At 43.8% G+C, this 17,916-nt stretch overlaps 1 protein-coding gene across 1 annotated transcript in view; it reads left to right on the top strand.

Moving 5' to 3' along the window:
• LOC120980071 (5-hydroxytryptamine receptor 3A-like) overlaps positions 1–17,916 on the top strand; it is a 57,248-nt gene that overhangs the window by 15,576 nt on the left and 23,756 nt on the right. Inside the window, exons 5-6 of the mRNA XM_040408939.1 lie at positions 906–950; positions 3,087–3,196. Coding sequence (XP_040264873.1) covers positions 906–950; positions 3,087–3,196 — 155 coding nt within the window. The remainder of the gene's footprint in view (positions 1–905; positions 951–3,086; positions 3,197–17,916) is intronic.

Genomic DNA, 17,916 nt, shown 5'->3' with positions numbered 1-17,916 from the left:
ACAGGTTCCCTTTAAGTCTTAATAAATGTGCCATAAAGTGAACTCAAAAATTTGATTTGCCTGCTTCGCCAAATTTCATAAGGAAATTCGCTTTGTGATAAATTACTTTATCACAAAGTGCATTTCTTTGTGAGAAGCGGGTGCAATGAGCCCCTCAGATGCCGCTTTCATTGGTGATTGTAGCCTCTGAGATGACCATTGAGGGCTGTCAGGGGTTAATCTGTTAAAAAAAAAGTACTCACCTTATCCATTTGATCGCAAAGAGTTCATCATGGCCATCTTGATTGAAGATCCAGCGTAAAATCTCGCTTGGTGCGTGATGACGTCATCACACTGGCCCGCATGATGACGTCATACATGACTGCGCACGAGATTTCATGCAGGATCTTCAATCAAGATGGCCACGGCAAACTCAAAGCACAAGGAAATTTGGCTTTGTGGCAAATCAAATTTTTCCTGAAATTCAGATTGAAGTCCACTTCGTGAACTTCGATTCGCTCAACACTAATTATATCTGTAGAATACGCCACAAATATCCAATAAGGAGATTGTATCTCTAGACCCTTAACCTATCAGGAGAACAGGGGTCCCCTGCCTTTAATACTTCTCCAATATACTCTATGGGAGTTCATGTGTCTGTTTCCATCATTTCTATAAAATATAATATAGAGAGCCAACAACCTGGTCATGATGGACTTCAAAGGAACTTTTTGGGACTCAAATATTGATGGCCTACACTTTAGATATAGGCAATCAATATCAGACAGGGATCTAACTCCTGGCTACCTCGCCAATCAGCTTACTGAAGAGTAGTGGCTGCTCCTGGTATTGAGATATGGAGGACTGAAGATTATGCCATCTTCTTTAGTCACAACTTAATTTATCTTCAATTTATTGTATTTTAGGACACAAGCTTGCAGATTTTGACCACCTATATCTGGTTTAACATGGTAAGAGTGACATACAAAGTGACAAACATCACTGTATTCATCTGTGATTTGCCTTATGTAATATATGTTTTTTTAGGAATGCTGAGCTGAGGGTCCACTATATATTGGATACTTGAATAAAATGTATATAATGGCTTCTCTCCAGGGGTAGACTGGGAACTTAAAGAGGACCTTTCACTAGTTTAAAAACTAAAAACTAACTATATCAGTGGGCAGAGCAGCGCCCAGGGGTCCCCCTGCACTTACTAGTATGTCTGGGCGCCGCTCCGTTCGCCCGGTATAGGCTCCGGTGTCTGCAGCTCCCTCTGTTACTCCCTCTGGGACTCCCAGGCTATGAGCTGTGCGCTACGATTGGCCAGCGCTGCAGCAAGGGACACGCCTCATACAAGAAATCACTCCAGTACAACAGAGGGAGCGCAGACACCGGAGCCTATACCGGGCGAACAGAGCGGCGCCCAGACATACTAGTAAGTGCAGGGGGACCCCTGGGCGCTGCTCTGCCCACTGATATAGTTAGTTTTTAGTTTTTAAACTAGTGAAAGGTCCTCTTTAAAGTGATCCTAGAAAAAATAAAAAGTAGCACGATGTTGTAGGAGGGTCCAAATTGACACAAGAAGGGGCAACACAAGTAGGTGGGGCCAGTATTACCATAGTGTACCACAAAATACCATCCCGGCAGAACCAAATACCACAGCAAAGCACAATTGCCTCTAATTAAGACATGGAGCAGGGGGCTTACGACATGAGATGCAGGCTACAGCACCAAGCCTTAGTGCCTGGACTTCCCCTAGTAATGACCCCTATAGTTATCCCAGTAGTTTGCTCCCCAAGTGGCCAAGGAAAGAAGAAAAAGCATAAAATACCTGAGTGCAGTTCCAAGTCGCCGTCTTTGGTGCAGTCCACAGATGTTGCACCGTGGTGGCCCGCGGCCTCCCGCAGTATTCAACTGCATCGCGGTCCTGTGGACAGCCATACAGTTGAACTCAGGAGGAAATCTGCAGATGCCAGCCAGGTACATAAGTACTTGAAGTTCCCAGCGTTAATTACTGCTGAGAGCCTCAGATCATTATGTACCTGGACGGTGGCAGTGAGAAGAGCTCAGGCGGCCCACTGGGCATAAGCCCACCAAGAAATTTACCTGTAGGGTTTATGGCCTGTCTGTCCATGCTTACCTCCCTCACAAGGCTGTCACATAACTGAGCAGCCATTAAAGCTGTGTTGGGCCTTTGAAGTAAAGTTCATTTTAGGCATGAACACACCTCCTGTCCATATAACCTGTTATGGAATATGGACATCATAGAGGGAACCTAGCAGGCTTGAGCCATCCCTCTGTTACATGACTGGTCGTTCATTTGAGTGACTGCCATTTTATACTACTTTTGCTAGGTAGCAGTCTGATTTAAAGGAGTTTTCCAGGATTTTCATATTGATGGTCCGCATTGCAGCACCCGGACTGATCTACAGTATGAAGAGGCAGAAGCGCTCCATGAGTGCTTAGGCCTCTTCCTAGACCATGTGACGTCAATTACATTGGTCACGTGGCCTAGTCACAGCTTGGTCTCATTAAAGTGAATGGGGCGGAGCTGTAATACCAACCACAGCCACTATCAAATGGACGGTGCTGTGTTTGGTAAGCTGAGAGAAGGCTGCAGCCCTCATCGGAGCTTCAGTGAGCACTGCAGCTTCCTTAATCAGCTCATCGCCAGAGGTACTGGGAGGCGGACCCCTGCTCATCTCATATGATAAGGATATAACATTTTTATATATATATATATATATATATATATATATATATATATATATATATATATAAAAGCCCATAATGAGGATAAGCCATCAATATGAAAATCCCAAAAAACCTCTTTAATTAAGAAATCCTTATGCTGCTTCAATGTTCTACATGTAGCTTGACAAACTGTTACTAGCTAATTTGGACAGCAAGTTTCACTGTGGTGCCTTTGATTAATTGTGTTGTATAGTGGCTCTCAAAGTGGGTTTCACGAAACCAGCGTCGATGGGGAGTTTCCCAGATCGAATCCTTCTAGGTAATGGTAGTAATATATGTAATAAAAGGGAGTCACCTGGTGCCCTTTACTACAGCTATGCTACATTTACCATACTATGTTTGTACCACAGGTATGGAAGAACGAGTTCATAAACTGGGACCCAAAAGACTACTGTGACATCAGTGATATCTTAGTTCCTGACATGAATTTTTGGGTGCCTGACCTCTACATCTATGAAATGTAAGTGCGATTCAAAAAATAGAAATGGGTTTTACAGAGTATATCTTAAAGGCTATGTACACCTTCAGAGACAATTTTTGTTTATGATTACAATTTACTAATTTTTGGCTAAAACACATATTTTCAATTGACCTTTATCAAAAATATTGCGCCGTTCTGGCACAAAGGTTTAACTGTTTTTCTAGCTGTGTGACTGGTACTTTCACTTTGTGATGGTCATTAGAGTTGAGCGAACCCGAACTGTAAAGTTCGGGTTCGTACCGAACTTTAGGGTTTTCGGCACCCGGACCGAACCCGAACATTTACGTAAAAGTTCGGGTTCGGGTTCGGTGTTCAGTGATTTTTATGGTGCTTTTTGAAAGGCTGCACAGCAGCCAATCAACAAGCATCATACTACTTGCCCCAAAAGGCCATCACAGCCATGCCTACTATTGGCATGGCTGTAATTGGCCAACTGCAGCATGTGACCCAGCCTCTATTTAAGCTGGAGTCACGTCACTCTGCTCGGATTAGTGTAGGGAGAGGCTGCAGCTGCTGTGAGGGAGAGATCAGGGAGAAATCTTATCAAGAACTGTTTTTTGTACTCAGCGATCTACAGCAAATGTGTTTTGTGGGTGCAGTGCACAATTTTTTTAAGCCTGCCCTGAGCCAACTACTACTGAAAACGAACTTTTTCTTCTTCAGTTAGTCAATATCAATACATGATCGGCAGCCATTTTATGCAACGATAGTGCACCAGCACAGGCTATCTGCATGTCTGCAAGTCCAGAAATACAGCTTTGGCATACTGGGGTGAAAAAACCCTCTAATATACTGCACATCTGGGATTACACGTGCATAAGTGACTGTCACATTTAGGACAGAAATACAGCTTTTTGGTTAGGGTGAAAAAACACTCTAATATATTGCACATCTGGGATTAGACAAGCATAAGTGACTGTCAAATTTAGGCCAGAAATACGGCTTTTTGGTTACTTGGGTGAAAAAAGCCTCTAATATATTGCACATCTGGGATTACACGTGCATAAGTGACTGTCACATTTAGGCCATAAATACGGCTTTGGAGATAAAAGAGAGATAGGAGGCAGCGCCTCATGTGTGGTATTGTCTCGTAATAGGTGCAAGAGATAGATAAAAAACTCTTACCAGAAGATGTTGTGAAGAGTCACAACACCTATATGAAGCTTGTGCTGATTTTCCCGATCAGCGTGCGGGGTGCCTGCGCTGCTGCCTAGGTTCCAGCCCCGTGCCTTGGAGGCATTCGTCGGGGAGAAGTAAGTTGCAGAAGAAGAAAGAAGATGAACCTTTGGATGGCGCTGTCAGCAGGAGTCGGAAGCAGGTAGGTATTGGTAACAATACTTTTTTATTTTCAGTCAACGCGTTTCAGGGGCGGAGAGCCCCCTTCATCAGGACAGTATATAATATAAAACAACATTCACATGTGGCGGTTATTTAAACTAAAAAAAAAAGGCGCGTGAGGCCAAACAAAGGTGGAGCAAGGGGAGGGGGGGGGGGGGGGGGGGGTGGGTGTGTATCTAAAACTATAGAGAATTGTAGCCGGGCACTCAGCTGTTTGCTGATCCTTTGGACATATATATAGAATGGATCCGATTTGTTTTTGAAACAAGAAAGTAGAGTAATTATATATTACGTTGCTCTGGGACATAGCAATACTGTGTGGTTTAAAAATGGGCCGTATTTAGATTGGTTGTGGATGGATCAGTCTAGTTTTAATGATTTTTTGGGTGAATGGAGAATTCGGCATAAAATAGTATAAAGCATGGTGGTAGAAAATACATATATATAATGGGACACCTAAACCCAAAATTATATATATATATATATATAGAAAATACAGCAACACATATACTGTATATATATAAAAAGGGAAATAAAACAAAATTATATACATGACAATATACATCTCATGTATAATTAATGGATAAAATGTAATAAATGGTACAGGTGGTAGTATAAAGCATGGTGGTTATGTTGATTATAGATAAAAGCATGTATAAAATATGTATATCTAGATAGATGAATAAATTATACTATATATTATCATGAATATATGTGTGTGCATTCATATACACAAAATTTTTCCATGTATGTATATCAGCACACACATGAAATTCCACCATGATTTATATGAATATATATAAAAATCCTACTGTACATAAAAATCCATGTATTGGTAGATAAAATGGGGGGTGGGGGGGGGGGGGAAAGGAGGGGGGTTTTGTTAGCTGATATGATTAAAAAGTTAGTGGGTAAGGGTTTTTTTTTTTTTTTTTTTGGGGGTTGGATGGGGGAGAGCAATATCAGGAGATTAACCTGAGTGGAATCCGAGGGGGAAAAAAAGAAAAATAGCTACTGATACAATGTTGTAGTTATTTCCTAAGGCTGTATCAATTGTCCATCCTAGACACAGTTTCACAATTGTAGCTAGCAGGGATTTTCTTGGCAGTGATGTGGGACTACAGATGTTTGTTGCATAAAGATACGATTAGGGATGTGAATCAGAGGCCGCCCTTAGCCCCGGTCAGGTCCAACATTCAGAAGGGAGTATAAATATAGTAACCTAAAATATAGTAACCTAAAATATTATAGAGTGTTCTGTTCTATGGGGCCCTTGAGTGGGAGGATCTTTTAATGTTCAAGGCGGACTACCAGGCAACGAGGAGATGTCCTTTGAGAATGTTTATATTAGAGGATGGTCTCGTTTATTTCATTCAGCCCTTGGGGCGCAAGGGTATCTAATTGATACATCCAATAGACTTCTCGTCGTTGTAATGTACTGAACCGATTGTATGGGTTTTCTGGTATGAAATCAATTGGTGTGATCTTGATGGGATGTTTTTCTTTAACTGATGTTGAGGCACAATGTCTGGAGAGGCTATGTTTTTGATAATGTTTTTGGATGTTGTGCCTATGTTGATTTAGCCTGCAGTGTAACTCCAGGGTGGTGCGGCCTATGTATTGGAGCCCGCAGCTACACTCGATTAAATAAATTATGTAACTAGACTGGCATGTCAGATGGTGTTTTATCATAAAGGTGGTCCCATTCTTATTGGACGAAAAGTGTGTGCATTTATTGGTTATGGTTTTGCAGCATAGGCACCGACTCTTTCCACATTTGTAGCTGCCTAGTTTTTTGGGGGGTAACTGTGGTCCAGCCGAGCTGGCTTTTTTATGTTGTTTCGGCTTACTGGGCGCGAGTAGGTTCTTAACCGTCGGGGCTCTCCTGTAGATCATTCTAGGTTTGGGGGGCAGGTGTTTGACGAGGTATGGATCCTGTAATAGGATATGCCAGTATTTTGAAAAAATTGTACGTATATTATTGTTTGATGTATTGAACTGTGTGACAAAGTTTATATTCATTTCTGTATGTGTCCCTTCTCTGTTTGCGGGCTGTAGACAGGTTGCTTGTGTGTCAGTGATGGTTCTACTGTAGGCGTTTTTTATAAGTTTCCTTGGGTAGCCTTTCTCGATAAAACGTTTTTTGAGAATTTTTGCCTGGTTTTTAAAAACATTATCAAGGGTACAGTTTCGCCGGATTCGTTTGTATTGGCTATATGGAATGTTTTCCAACCATTTTTTATTATGGAAACTTGAAAAATTGATATAACTATTTGTGTCGATGGATTTGAAGTATGTTTGAGTGGCCAGTTGATTATTTTGGGTGGAGATAATGATGTCTAAAAATTCGATCTCACTTTTACTGTATTTCGGGGTGAATTTAATTCCCCAACCTGTATTGCTTATATTATTGCAGAACTGTAAAGCAGTATTCTCATCACCGTCCCATATGATGAAGACATCATCAATGTACCTTTTGTAGTATACGAGTTATTGGATACGGGGTGTAGTGTTTTGAATGTGTAACCTTTCAAATTCCCCCATGAAAAGATTTGCGAAAGATGGCGCTACTTTCGTCCCCATAGCGGTACCTCTGCGTTGATGGTATATTACGCTATTATAGATAAAAAAGTTGTTCTCTAAAATGAAGCGGAGACTGTCTATAAGAAAAGTTACTTGGGGTGGTTTTAGGGTGGGATCTCCCTCTAAAACGGTTTTTATACACTGTATGCCCAGGTTGTGTTGAATATTAGAATAGAGGGCTGTGACGTCCATAGTGAATAGTGCGTATGAATCTTTCCAGGTGATGTCTTTTAGTTCCCGAATTAGCTGACTAGAATCGTGAAGATAACTGGGTAGTGTGCGTACATATGGTTGCAGGAAAAGATCTAGGTAGTGTGATAGGTTACTTGTGGCGCATTTCGTGTTTGACACAATTGGTCTGCCAGGCGGGTGTGTTGAATTTTTGTGTATCTTGGGAAGGTGATAGAAATAGGGGGTGCACGGGGCTCTTGGCATTAGGAAGTTTTTTTCTTTTTTGTTTATATAATTTCTATCATGGGCGTCCTTTATTATTTTTATGAGATCCTTATTGATACCTGGAAAGGGATTTTCTGACACTTTTTCGTAATAGGTCGTGTCATTGAGGATATTTTTTGCCTCCTTCTCATAATCCGCAAAATCTTGGATGACTATCCCACCCCCTTTATCTGCTGGGCGGATAATTATATTTTCATTTTCACAGAGTTTTTTCAGGGCATTTTTTTCCGGTTTACTAAGATTATCTTTTCTATTGGGCATGATTGGTATGGTAGTCATTTTTTTGATATCAGAAGATATAAGGTCAAAAAAAGTGGGGATATGGTGTCCCTGACTATGAAGGGGAAAGAAATTGGACTTTGGTCTAACGTCTTGGTGTGTAAATGAGGATAATTCTGTCTCCATTGGTTGGTCTATTTTTTCTTTGGGGGGGAATTTGATATGTTCAACCTCAAAATGCCTTTTGATTGTGAGATTTCGCCTAAATTTCTGTATGTCTAAGAACAACTCAAAGGGATTAACAGTATTGAGGGGGCAGAAAGATAGTCCCTTCTCAAGGACTTTAGTTTCTGTTGCAGTCAGTATGTGGGAAGAAAGATTAAAGATTTTTATGGTGGAGGTGGTGGCATGTTTATTTTTTTCTAATGCCTGGACGATTTTCCTTTTTTGGGTGCCTCCTCTACAGCCTCGTGTTCTAGTTTTCTTTTTCCAGGGATTGGTCTGAAGTATTGTGTGATCTGGTGAGCAGCTTTTTGGTGGTGTGGGGGGTGTAGAGGAGGCTGGGCCAGACTGACAGGAGGTGGGGTGGTTTTGGCATGCCCTAAAAAAGGTACTAGCGCGGAGGGGCCAGAATGTGAGTTGTCTATTGTAATGACCTGATTTTTAGCTGTGGTTGTCAATGGTGATGTGTCATGCGTGGTGAGGTTACACAGTGAAGAGATGTCTGTGGTGGGACTATCTGTGGAAAGTGTGGGTGTACGGGGGGTGGGGGAGAGCGGATTGGTGTGTATGGTGGGCAGAGGGTGGGGGGCCGGCCAAGGCACCAGGGGCTCTTGGGTGAGGCTGTGATTGGAAGCCTCTAGGAGATTAGTTGGTACTTGGGACGGGGGATCTATTAGTGAGAGTCGTGATCGGTTTTTATGTTCAAAATATTTGGTTTTTAGTGCCCTAAATTTCTCTATAAAATCATCATTTGCGTTGGTTTCTGTCTGGGGAGGGGACTGTGTGGGCTGAAGAACTGCTGGGGTGGGCAGGAGTGCCGACAAGGAACTGGGTGGCATGTGTATGCTGGAGTGTTGTTGCTGACATGTGGCTGGGGTGGACATGAGAGTCGGCAGGACGTGGGGTGGTGTGTGATGGCTGGAGTGTGTGTGAGAAGAAGCTGCTGAGGTAAGCATGGGTGTCGGCAGGGTACTGGACGGTATGAGATTGCTGGGTACTGCAGGGTGGGGATGGTGATCATCCGTATGGAGAGGTGGCCGCTGGTGGGGACTGGGGTGGTGTGTGATGTGGAAGGAGTGGGGACTGCTAGAAGGAGTATTGGCAGCCAAGGGGTGAGATATGGAGGATGGGTTTTTGCGGGCAATGTGGTGGGGGCGGCATGAATCCGTCCTCATATCACCTTTGTCATGCTGTTGGTTGGGAACGTTATTCTTCTTATAGCGGTTGTTGATGAAGGACCGCGATCTGGTGTTGGCGTGCTGTGACGGTCCCTGCTGGTATGTAATAGCTGGTGTGTTGGTCTGTCCCCCTATGCCCCTGTCGGTGGCCTGGTGATGAGTATCATGCTCTGTGATCCTGCTTAATCTGTATTTATTTTATTCTTTGTCTAGTCTGTCCCTCTGTAATTTATTGGATTTATTAGCTATGATGTTCTGTTCGTTTTGGTAAAGCCTGTTGGTAAGGTTATGATTGATAACAGAAAAATCGGGGTGACGGGAGAAGCTGCGCAGGGAGGATATATTTTTCTCAATGCCTTTAGTGTAAGTGTCTGCAGTTTTTACTCTTTTATCTATGATGATTTTAATCAAGCCGGCTGCACACTGATCTAGATAGTTGTTCCACTCATAGGTGAACACTGGATCATCTTGGAAAGTAGGAGGGATATTTATACGTAAGCCTCTAGGTGAAATATTTTCTTGCAGATATATTTTCAGGAACATGATGTCTATAGAGTGCAATAGTTCGCTTTTGAAATTGTCCTCAAGTTCTTTAAAGAGCTCAAGCATCCTGTTGGTGTCTATAGGAGATTGACCTATTATATTCACATTCGATTTGTCCACTTGGGAAGTCAGATTTGAATTCTTGGTAGTGTAGCGGGACACCAGGGATTCGCGCTGCTGTACCCGCTGAGAGAAGTATTCCATCTTTGATCTTTGTTTATTCAGAAACTTTTTTGCACTTCGTGTCAGATAGAAATAAAAACACCAGACAATGGGCTGCAGATCCTCCCACTCAAGGGCCCCATAGAACAGAACACTCTATAATATTTTAGGTTACTATATTTTAGGTTACTATATTTATACTCCCTTCTGAATGTTGGACCTGACCGGGGCTAAGGGCGGCCTCTGATTCACATCCCTAATCCTATCTTTATTCAACAAACATCTGTAGTCCCACATCACTGCCAAGAAAATCCCTGCTAGCTACAATTGTGAAACTGTGTCTAGGATGGACAATTGATACAGCCTTAGGAAATAACTACAACATTGTATCAGTAGCTATTTTTCTTTTTTCCCCCCCTCGGATTCCACTCAGGTTAATCTCCTGATATTGCTCTCCCCCATCCAACCCCCCCAAAAAAAAAAAAAAAACCCTTACCCACTAACTTTTTAATCATATCAGCTAACAAAACCCCCCCTCCCTTTCCCCCCCCCACCCCCCATTTTATCTACCAATACATGGATTTTTATGTACAGTAGGATTTTTATATATACTCATATAAATCATGGTGGAATTTCATGTGTGTGCTGATATACATACATGGAAAAATTTTGTGTATATGAATGCACACACATATATTCATGATAATATATAGTATAATTTATTCATCTATCTAGATATACATATTTTATACATGCTTTTCTCTATAATCAACATAACCACCATGCTTTATACTACCACCTGTACCATCTATTACATTTTATCCATTAATTATACATGAGATGTATATTGTCATGTATATAATTTTGTTTTATTTCCCTTTTTATATATATATGTGTTGCTGTATTTTCTATATACTATATATATGTATATTTTTATATTTTTATATATATATATATATATATAATTTTGGGTTTAGGTGTCCCATTATATATATGTATTTTCTACCACCATGCTTTATACTATTTTATGCCGAATTCTCCAATCACCCAAAAAATCATTAAAACTAGACTGATCCATCCACAACCAATCTAAATACGGCCCATTTTTAAACCACACAGTATTGCTATGTCCCAGAGCAACGTAATATATAATTACTCTACTTTCTTGTTTCAAAAACAAATCGGATCCATTCTATATATATGTCCAAAGGATCAGCAAACAGCTGAGTGCCCGGCTACAATTCTCTATAGTTTTAGATACACACCCACTCCCCGCCCCCCCCCCCCTCCCCTTGCTCCACCTTTGTTTGGCCTCACGCGCCTTTTTTTTTTAGTTTAAATAACCGCCACATGTGAATGTTGTTTTATATTATATACTGTCCTGATGAAGGGGGCTCTCCGCCCCTGAAACGCGTTGACTGAAAATAAAAAAGTATTGTTACCAATACCTACCTGCTTCCGACTCCTGCTGACAGCGCCATCCAAAGGTTCATCTTCTTTCTTCTTCTGCAGCATAAATACGGCTTTGGCATACTGGGGTGAAAAAAGCCTCTCATATACTGCACATCTGGGATTACACGTGCATAATTGACTGTCACATTTAGGCCATAAATACAGATTTTGCATACTGGGGTGAAAAAAGCCTCTGATATACTGCACATCTGGGATTAGACAAGCATAAGTGACTGTCCCATTTAGGAAAGAAATACAGCTTTTTGGTTAGGGTGAAAAAACCCTCCAATATACTGCACATCTGGGATTACACGTGCATAGGTGACTGTCACATTTAGGCCAGAAATACGGCTTTGGCATACTGGGGTGAAAAAACCCTCTAATATACTGCACATCTGGGATTAGACGAGCATAAGTGACTGTCACATTTTGGCCAGAAATACGGCTTTTTGGTTACTGGGGTGAAAAAACCCTCTAATATACTGCACATCTGGGATTACACCTGCATAAGTGACTGTCACAATTAGGCCAGAAATACGGATTTTGCATACTGGGGTAAAAAAAGACTCTGATATACTGCACATCTGGGATTAGAAAAGTATAAGTGACTGTCACATTTAGGACAGAAATACGGCTTTGGCATACTGGGGTGAAAAAAGCCTCTGATATACTGCACATCTGGGATTAGACAAGCATAAGTGACTGTCACATTTAGGACAGAAATACAGCTTTTTGGTTAGGGTGAAAAAACCCTCTAATATACTGCACATCTGGGATTAGACAAGCATAAGTGACTGTCACATTTAGGACAGAAATACAGCTTTTTGGTTAGGGTGAAAAAACCCTCCAATATACTGCACATCTGGGATTACACGTGCATAAGTGACTGTCACATTTTGGCCAGAAATACGGCTTTTTGGTTACTGGGGTGAAAAACCCCTCTAATATACTGCACATCTGGGATTACACCTGCATAAGTGACTGTCACATTTAGGCTAGAAATACATGTTTTTGGTTACTGGGGTGAAAAAAGCCTCTAATATATTGCACATCTGGGATTACACGTGCATAAGTGACTGTCACATTTAGGCCATAAATACGGCTTTTTGGTTACTGGGGTGAAAAAAGCCTCTGATATACTGAATATCTAGGATTACACGTGCATAAGTGAGTGTCACATTTAGGCCACAAATACCGCTGTCATATAGAGTTTAAAAAAAAATATTTGAGTGCAATACCCTACATCAGGGTTTTTATTGGCGGTTAATTATTTTTAACAGACTTAACCACTTTTTACTTTGCTTTGGAAACGCTAACTATGAGGAAAACATCTAATAAGGGATGCGGTCATGGTCGTGGTGTTGGTGGAGCCTCTGTTGCAGGGAGAGGACGTGGCCGTTCTGCCACAGCTACACATCCTACTGAACCTACTACCTCAGGTCCCAGTAGCCACCAGAATCTACAGCGATATTTGGTCGGGCCTAATGCCGTTCTAAGGATGGTAAGGCCTGAGCAAGTACAGGCGCTAGTCAATTGGGTGGCCGACAGTGGATCCAGCACGTTCACATTATCTCCCACCCAGTCTTCTGCAGAAAGCGCACAGGTGGCGCCTGATACCCATGCCCATCAGTCTGTCATATCACCCCCGTGCATATCGGGGAACCTGTCTGAGCCTCAAGTCATGCAGCAGTCTCTTATGCTGTTTAAAGACTCTGCTGGCAGGGTTTCCCAAGGGCATCCACCTAGCCCTTCCCCGGGGGTGGAAGACATAGAATGCACTGACGCACAACCACTTAAGTTTCCTGATGAGGACATGGGAAGACCACCTCAGCACGTCTCTGATGATGACGAAACACAGGTGCCAACTGCTGCGTCTTTCTGCAGTGTGCAGACCGAAAAGGAGGTCAGGGAGGAAGACTGGGTGGAAGAAGATGCAGGGGACGATGAGGTCCTAGACCCCACATGGAATGAAGGTCGTGCCACTGACTTTCAGAGTTTGGAGGAAGAGGCAGTGGTGAGACCGAGCCAACAGCGTAGCAAAAGTGGGAGCAGGGTGCAAAAGCAGAGCAGCCATCGCCAAAACAGTTCGCCTGCTACTGGCCACCGTCACCAGGGACCGAGCACACCAAAGGCAGCTTCAAGGAGTTCCCTGGCATGGCACTTCTTCACACAATGTGCTGACGACAAGACCAAAGTGGTTTGCACGCTGTGCCATCAGAGCCTAAAGCGAGGCATTAACGTTCTGAACCTTAGCACAACCTGCATGACCAGACATCTACATGGGAGACTGGAGTAAGCACCTTCAAAACCAAGAAAGGGCTCAGGCCCCTCCTGCTCCCTCTTCTGCTGCTGCCTCGGCCTCTTCCTCCGCCTCTGGAGGAACGTTGGCACCTGCCGCCCTGCAAACAGAGGATGTGCCACCAACAACACCACCTCCGTCACCAAGCATCTCCACCATGTCACACGGAAGCGTTCAGCTCTCCATCTCACAAACCTTTGAGAGAAAGCGTAAATTCCCACCTAGCCACCCTCGATCCCTGGCCCTGAATGCCAGCATTTCTAAACTGCTGGCCTTTGAAATGCTGTCATTCAGCTTCAAACAGCTCATGTTGCTTGTTGTCCCACAGTAGATCATTCCCAGCCGTCACTATTTCTCCAGGAGAGCTGTGCCCTCCCTGCACAACCAAGTATCGGATAAAATCAAGTGTGCACTGCGCAACGCCATCTGTGGCAAGGTCCACCTAACCACAGATACGTGGAACAGTAAGCACGGCCAGGGAAGCTATATCTCCCTAACTGCACACTGGGTAAATGTAGTGGCGGCTGGGCCCCAGGCGGAGAGCTGTTTGGAGCACGTCCTTCCGCCGCCAAGGATCGCAGGGCATCATTCTTTGCCTTCTGTTGCCTCCTCTTCCTACTCGGCTTCCTCCTCCTCTTCTACCACCTCCTCATCCGGTCAGCGACAGACCTTCACCACCAACTTCAGCACAGCCAGGGGTAAACGTTAGCAGGCCGTTCTGAAACTAAGGTGTTTTCGGGGGACAGGCCCCACACCGCGCAGGAGTTGTGGCGGGGTATAGAACAACAGACCGACTAGTGGTTGCTGCCAATGAGCCTCAAGCCCGGCCTGGTGGTGTGCGATAATGGGCGAAATCTCGTTGCAGCTCTGGGACTAGCCGGTTTGACGCACATCCCTTGCCTGGCGCATGTGCTGAATTTGGTGGTGCAGAAATTCATTCACAACTACCCCGACATGTCTGAGCTGCTGCATAAAGTGCGGGCCGTCTGTGCACGCTTCCGGCATTCTCATCCTGCCGCCGCTCGGCTGTCTGCTCTACAGCGTAACTTTGGCCTTCCCGCTCTCCGCCTCATATGCGACGTGCCCACAAGGTGGAACTCCACCTTGCACATGCTGGAGAGACTGTGCGAGCAGCAGCAGGCCATAGTGGAGTTTCAGCTGCAGCACGCACGGGTGAGTCGCACTGTGGAACAGCATCACTTCACCACCAATGACTGGGCCTCCATGTGAGACCTGTGTGCCCTGTTACGCTGTTTCGAGTACTCCACCAACATGGCCAGTGGCGATGACGCCGTTATCAGCTTTACAATACCACTTCTATGTTTCCTGGAGAAAACATTTAGGGCGATGATGGAAGAGTATGTGGCCCAGGATGAGGAGGAGGAAGAGGGGTCATCTCTAACACTTTTAGGCCAGTCTTTTAGAAGTGGCTCAGAAAGAGGATTTTTGCAACAGCAGAGGCCAGGTACAAATTTGGCCAGCCAGGGCCCACTACTGGAGGACGAGGAGGAGGAGGATGGGGATGAAGCATGTTCACAGCGGGGTGGCATCCAACGCAGCTCGGGCCTATCACTGGTGCGTGGTTGGGGGGATACTGGGGGGATACGGAGGACGCAGACGATACGCCTCCCACAGAGGACAGCTTGTCCTTACCTCTGGGCAGCCTGGCACACATGAGCGACTACATTCTGCCCCATTGAACTTCTGGGTCTCCAAATTGTCCACATGGCCAGAGCTTGCCCTGTATGCCTTGGAGGTGCTGGCCTGCCCTGCAGCCAGTGTACTCTCTGAACGTGTATTTAGCACGGCAGGAGGCGTCAGTTCATTAAAATGAACCAGGCTTGGATCCCACAAGACTTGTCTCTACCTTGTGCAGAATAGACATTTATACCACCATCAAACATACATTCTTGTACTCAAGTCAAGTGCAATGATTCTTTGTTTTTGTTTTTTTATTTGTCCCAATATTTTGGGGGCTACCTACCCCAATAAAAAAAAAAAAACATTGTTGGCTACCTCCTCCTCCTCCATTGCGGCCTCCACCTACAACACCACATTCACTGCCTCCTCAACCTCCGACTCCATATCCTCCTCCTTCTCTGAGTTGCAGGTTAATAATTTGTAATTTTTAGTTATTTTATTTCATTTTAAGTTATTTCCCTATCCACATTTGTTTGCAGAGCAGTTGCCATGCTCTTAAGCACATTTTACTGCCTTTTACATCCCTTTGGCTTTTTCAAGGACTATTTTAGAGCCATTTTAATTAAAAGTGCCAATTTTAGTGCCCTAAATTGAAAAAATTATTATTTTCAATTGTCGGGTGACATTTTACCATTTTTGGCGTATACAAACCCCTGCTGTGCCTGGGTGACAGGGGCCTAAATCTCTTAAAATCCTCTGTTGTATTGCTGGGTGACATGAACCCCCTTTTGCCGTGAATGAACCCCTGCTGTGCCTGGGTGACAGGGGCCTTAATCTCTCAAAATCCTCTGTTGTATTGCTGGGTGACAAGAACCTCCTTTTGCCGTGAATGAACCCCTGCTGTGCCTGGGTGACAGGGGCCTAAATCTCTCAAAATCCTCTGTTGTATTGCTGGGTGACATGAACCCCAATTTTCCGTGAATGAACCCCTGCTGTGCCTGGGTGACAGGGGCCTAAATCTCTCAAAATCCTGTTTTATTGCCGGGTGACAAGAACCCCCTTTTGCCGTGAATGAACCCCTGCTCTGCCTGGGTGACAGGGGCCCAAATCTCTCAAAATCCTCTGTTCTATTGCTGGGTGACATGAACCCCCTTTTGCCGTGAATGAACCCCTGCTCTGCATTGCTGACAGGGAACTAAATTTAGTGAAAACATGTGTTACTGATCGGAAGATGCGCGACTACAAGCGCACGCTGATGATGGCATTCCCACCTGACAGCGGGGGCACAGTGGAAGCACAAGGCGAAGGCAGAGGAGGAGGAGGTCGCCAACGCAGCTGGGGCACCACCAGCACCTGAGAAGGCAAGGTTAGCATGGCCAAAATGTGGAAAAGCTTTGTCAGCCTTGAAGGTGCTGACCTGCCCTGCAGCCAGTGTATAGTGTGAACGTTTGTTTAGCATGGCAGAGAGCATGGCCGCAGCCTATGTGGACAAGCTTACGTTTATTAAATTAAACCAGGCATGGATCCCATAGGACTTGTCCGTACCTTGTGCAGAATAGACATTTATACCAGCCTCAACCATCCATTCTTGTACTCAAGTGCACTTATTCTTTGTTTTATTTTGTTATATGTCCCAATATTTTGGGGGATACCCCAATTTAAAAATAAAAAATAATACAAATCAGTGTTGGCTACCTATTCCTCAACCTACACCGCCACATCCACCCATCCACCGCCTCCTTAACCTCCTACTCCTAGATCCAGATTATTTTTAATTTTTCTGTATTTTATCTTATTTTAAGTCATTTCCCTATCCACATTTGTTTGCAGAACAGTTGTCATGCTCTTAAGCACATTTTGATGCCTTTTGCAGCCCTCTAGCCCTTTCCAGGACTATTTTAGAGCCATTTTAGTGCCCAAAAGTTCGGGTCCCTATTGAATTCAATGGGTTTCGGGTTCGGGGTCAAGTTCGGGTCCCGAAACCGAACTTTTTTTTCAAGTTCGGCTGAACCTGCCGAACCCAAACATCCAGGTGTCGGCTCAACTCTACTGGTCATCTAATAAACCTTCTCTCTAAACTAATAAGAGGTCCTAAACAATTATTTATCAGTAACATAGGAACTGAGCTATAATGAGCGTTTATAATGTTAGAGAGGAGAGATAAGGAGCCTGTCAGCTCCCCAACTGAAAATCCAGAGGCTGCTACTAGAGAATCTCAGCTCTGTATAGAAAAAAGGGCTCCATAATTTGAATGAAGACCAATTAAAAAACGTTTTTTAGCTCAAAATGAGTACAATGCAATAATAATAAAAACAAATTTGCCCCCAAGGTGTACATAGCCTTTATGGATAGACTATCAATATCAGATCAGTGGAGCGAGAACTCCCCTGCCACTCCCCCCAACTGAAGGATCCACAAGCTTTCTGAAATTTCATCATATATAAAGAACACTTTCCTGTCCTGTTAGGCTACATGCACATGACCGTATGTGTTTTGCGGTCCGCAAATTGCAGATCCACAAAAAAAAAACAACGGATGACATCCGTATGCCATCCGTTTTTTGCAATGTGGTGGTACTATTATATTGGTAATAAAAAGCATATACT

Source organism: Bufo bufo, chromosome 10 (genome assembly GCF_905171765.1).
Source record: "Bufo bufo chromosome 10, aBufBuf1.1, whole genome shotgun sequence".
Classification (NCBI taxonomy): Eukaryota; Metazoa; Chordata; class Amphibia; order Anura; family Bufonidae; genus Bufo; species Bufo bufo.
Note: the sequence above shows the minus strand (reverse complement) of the source record. Positions and strands in the feature narration are given on the sequence as shown.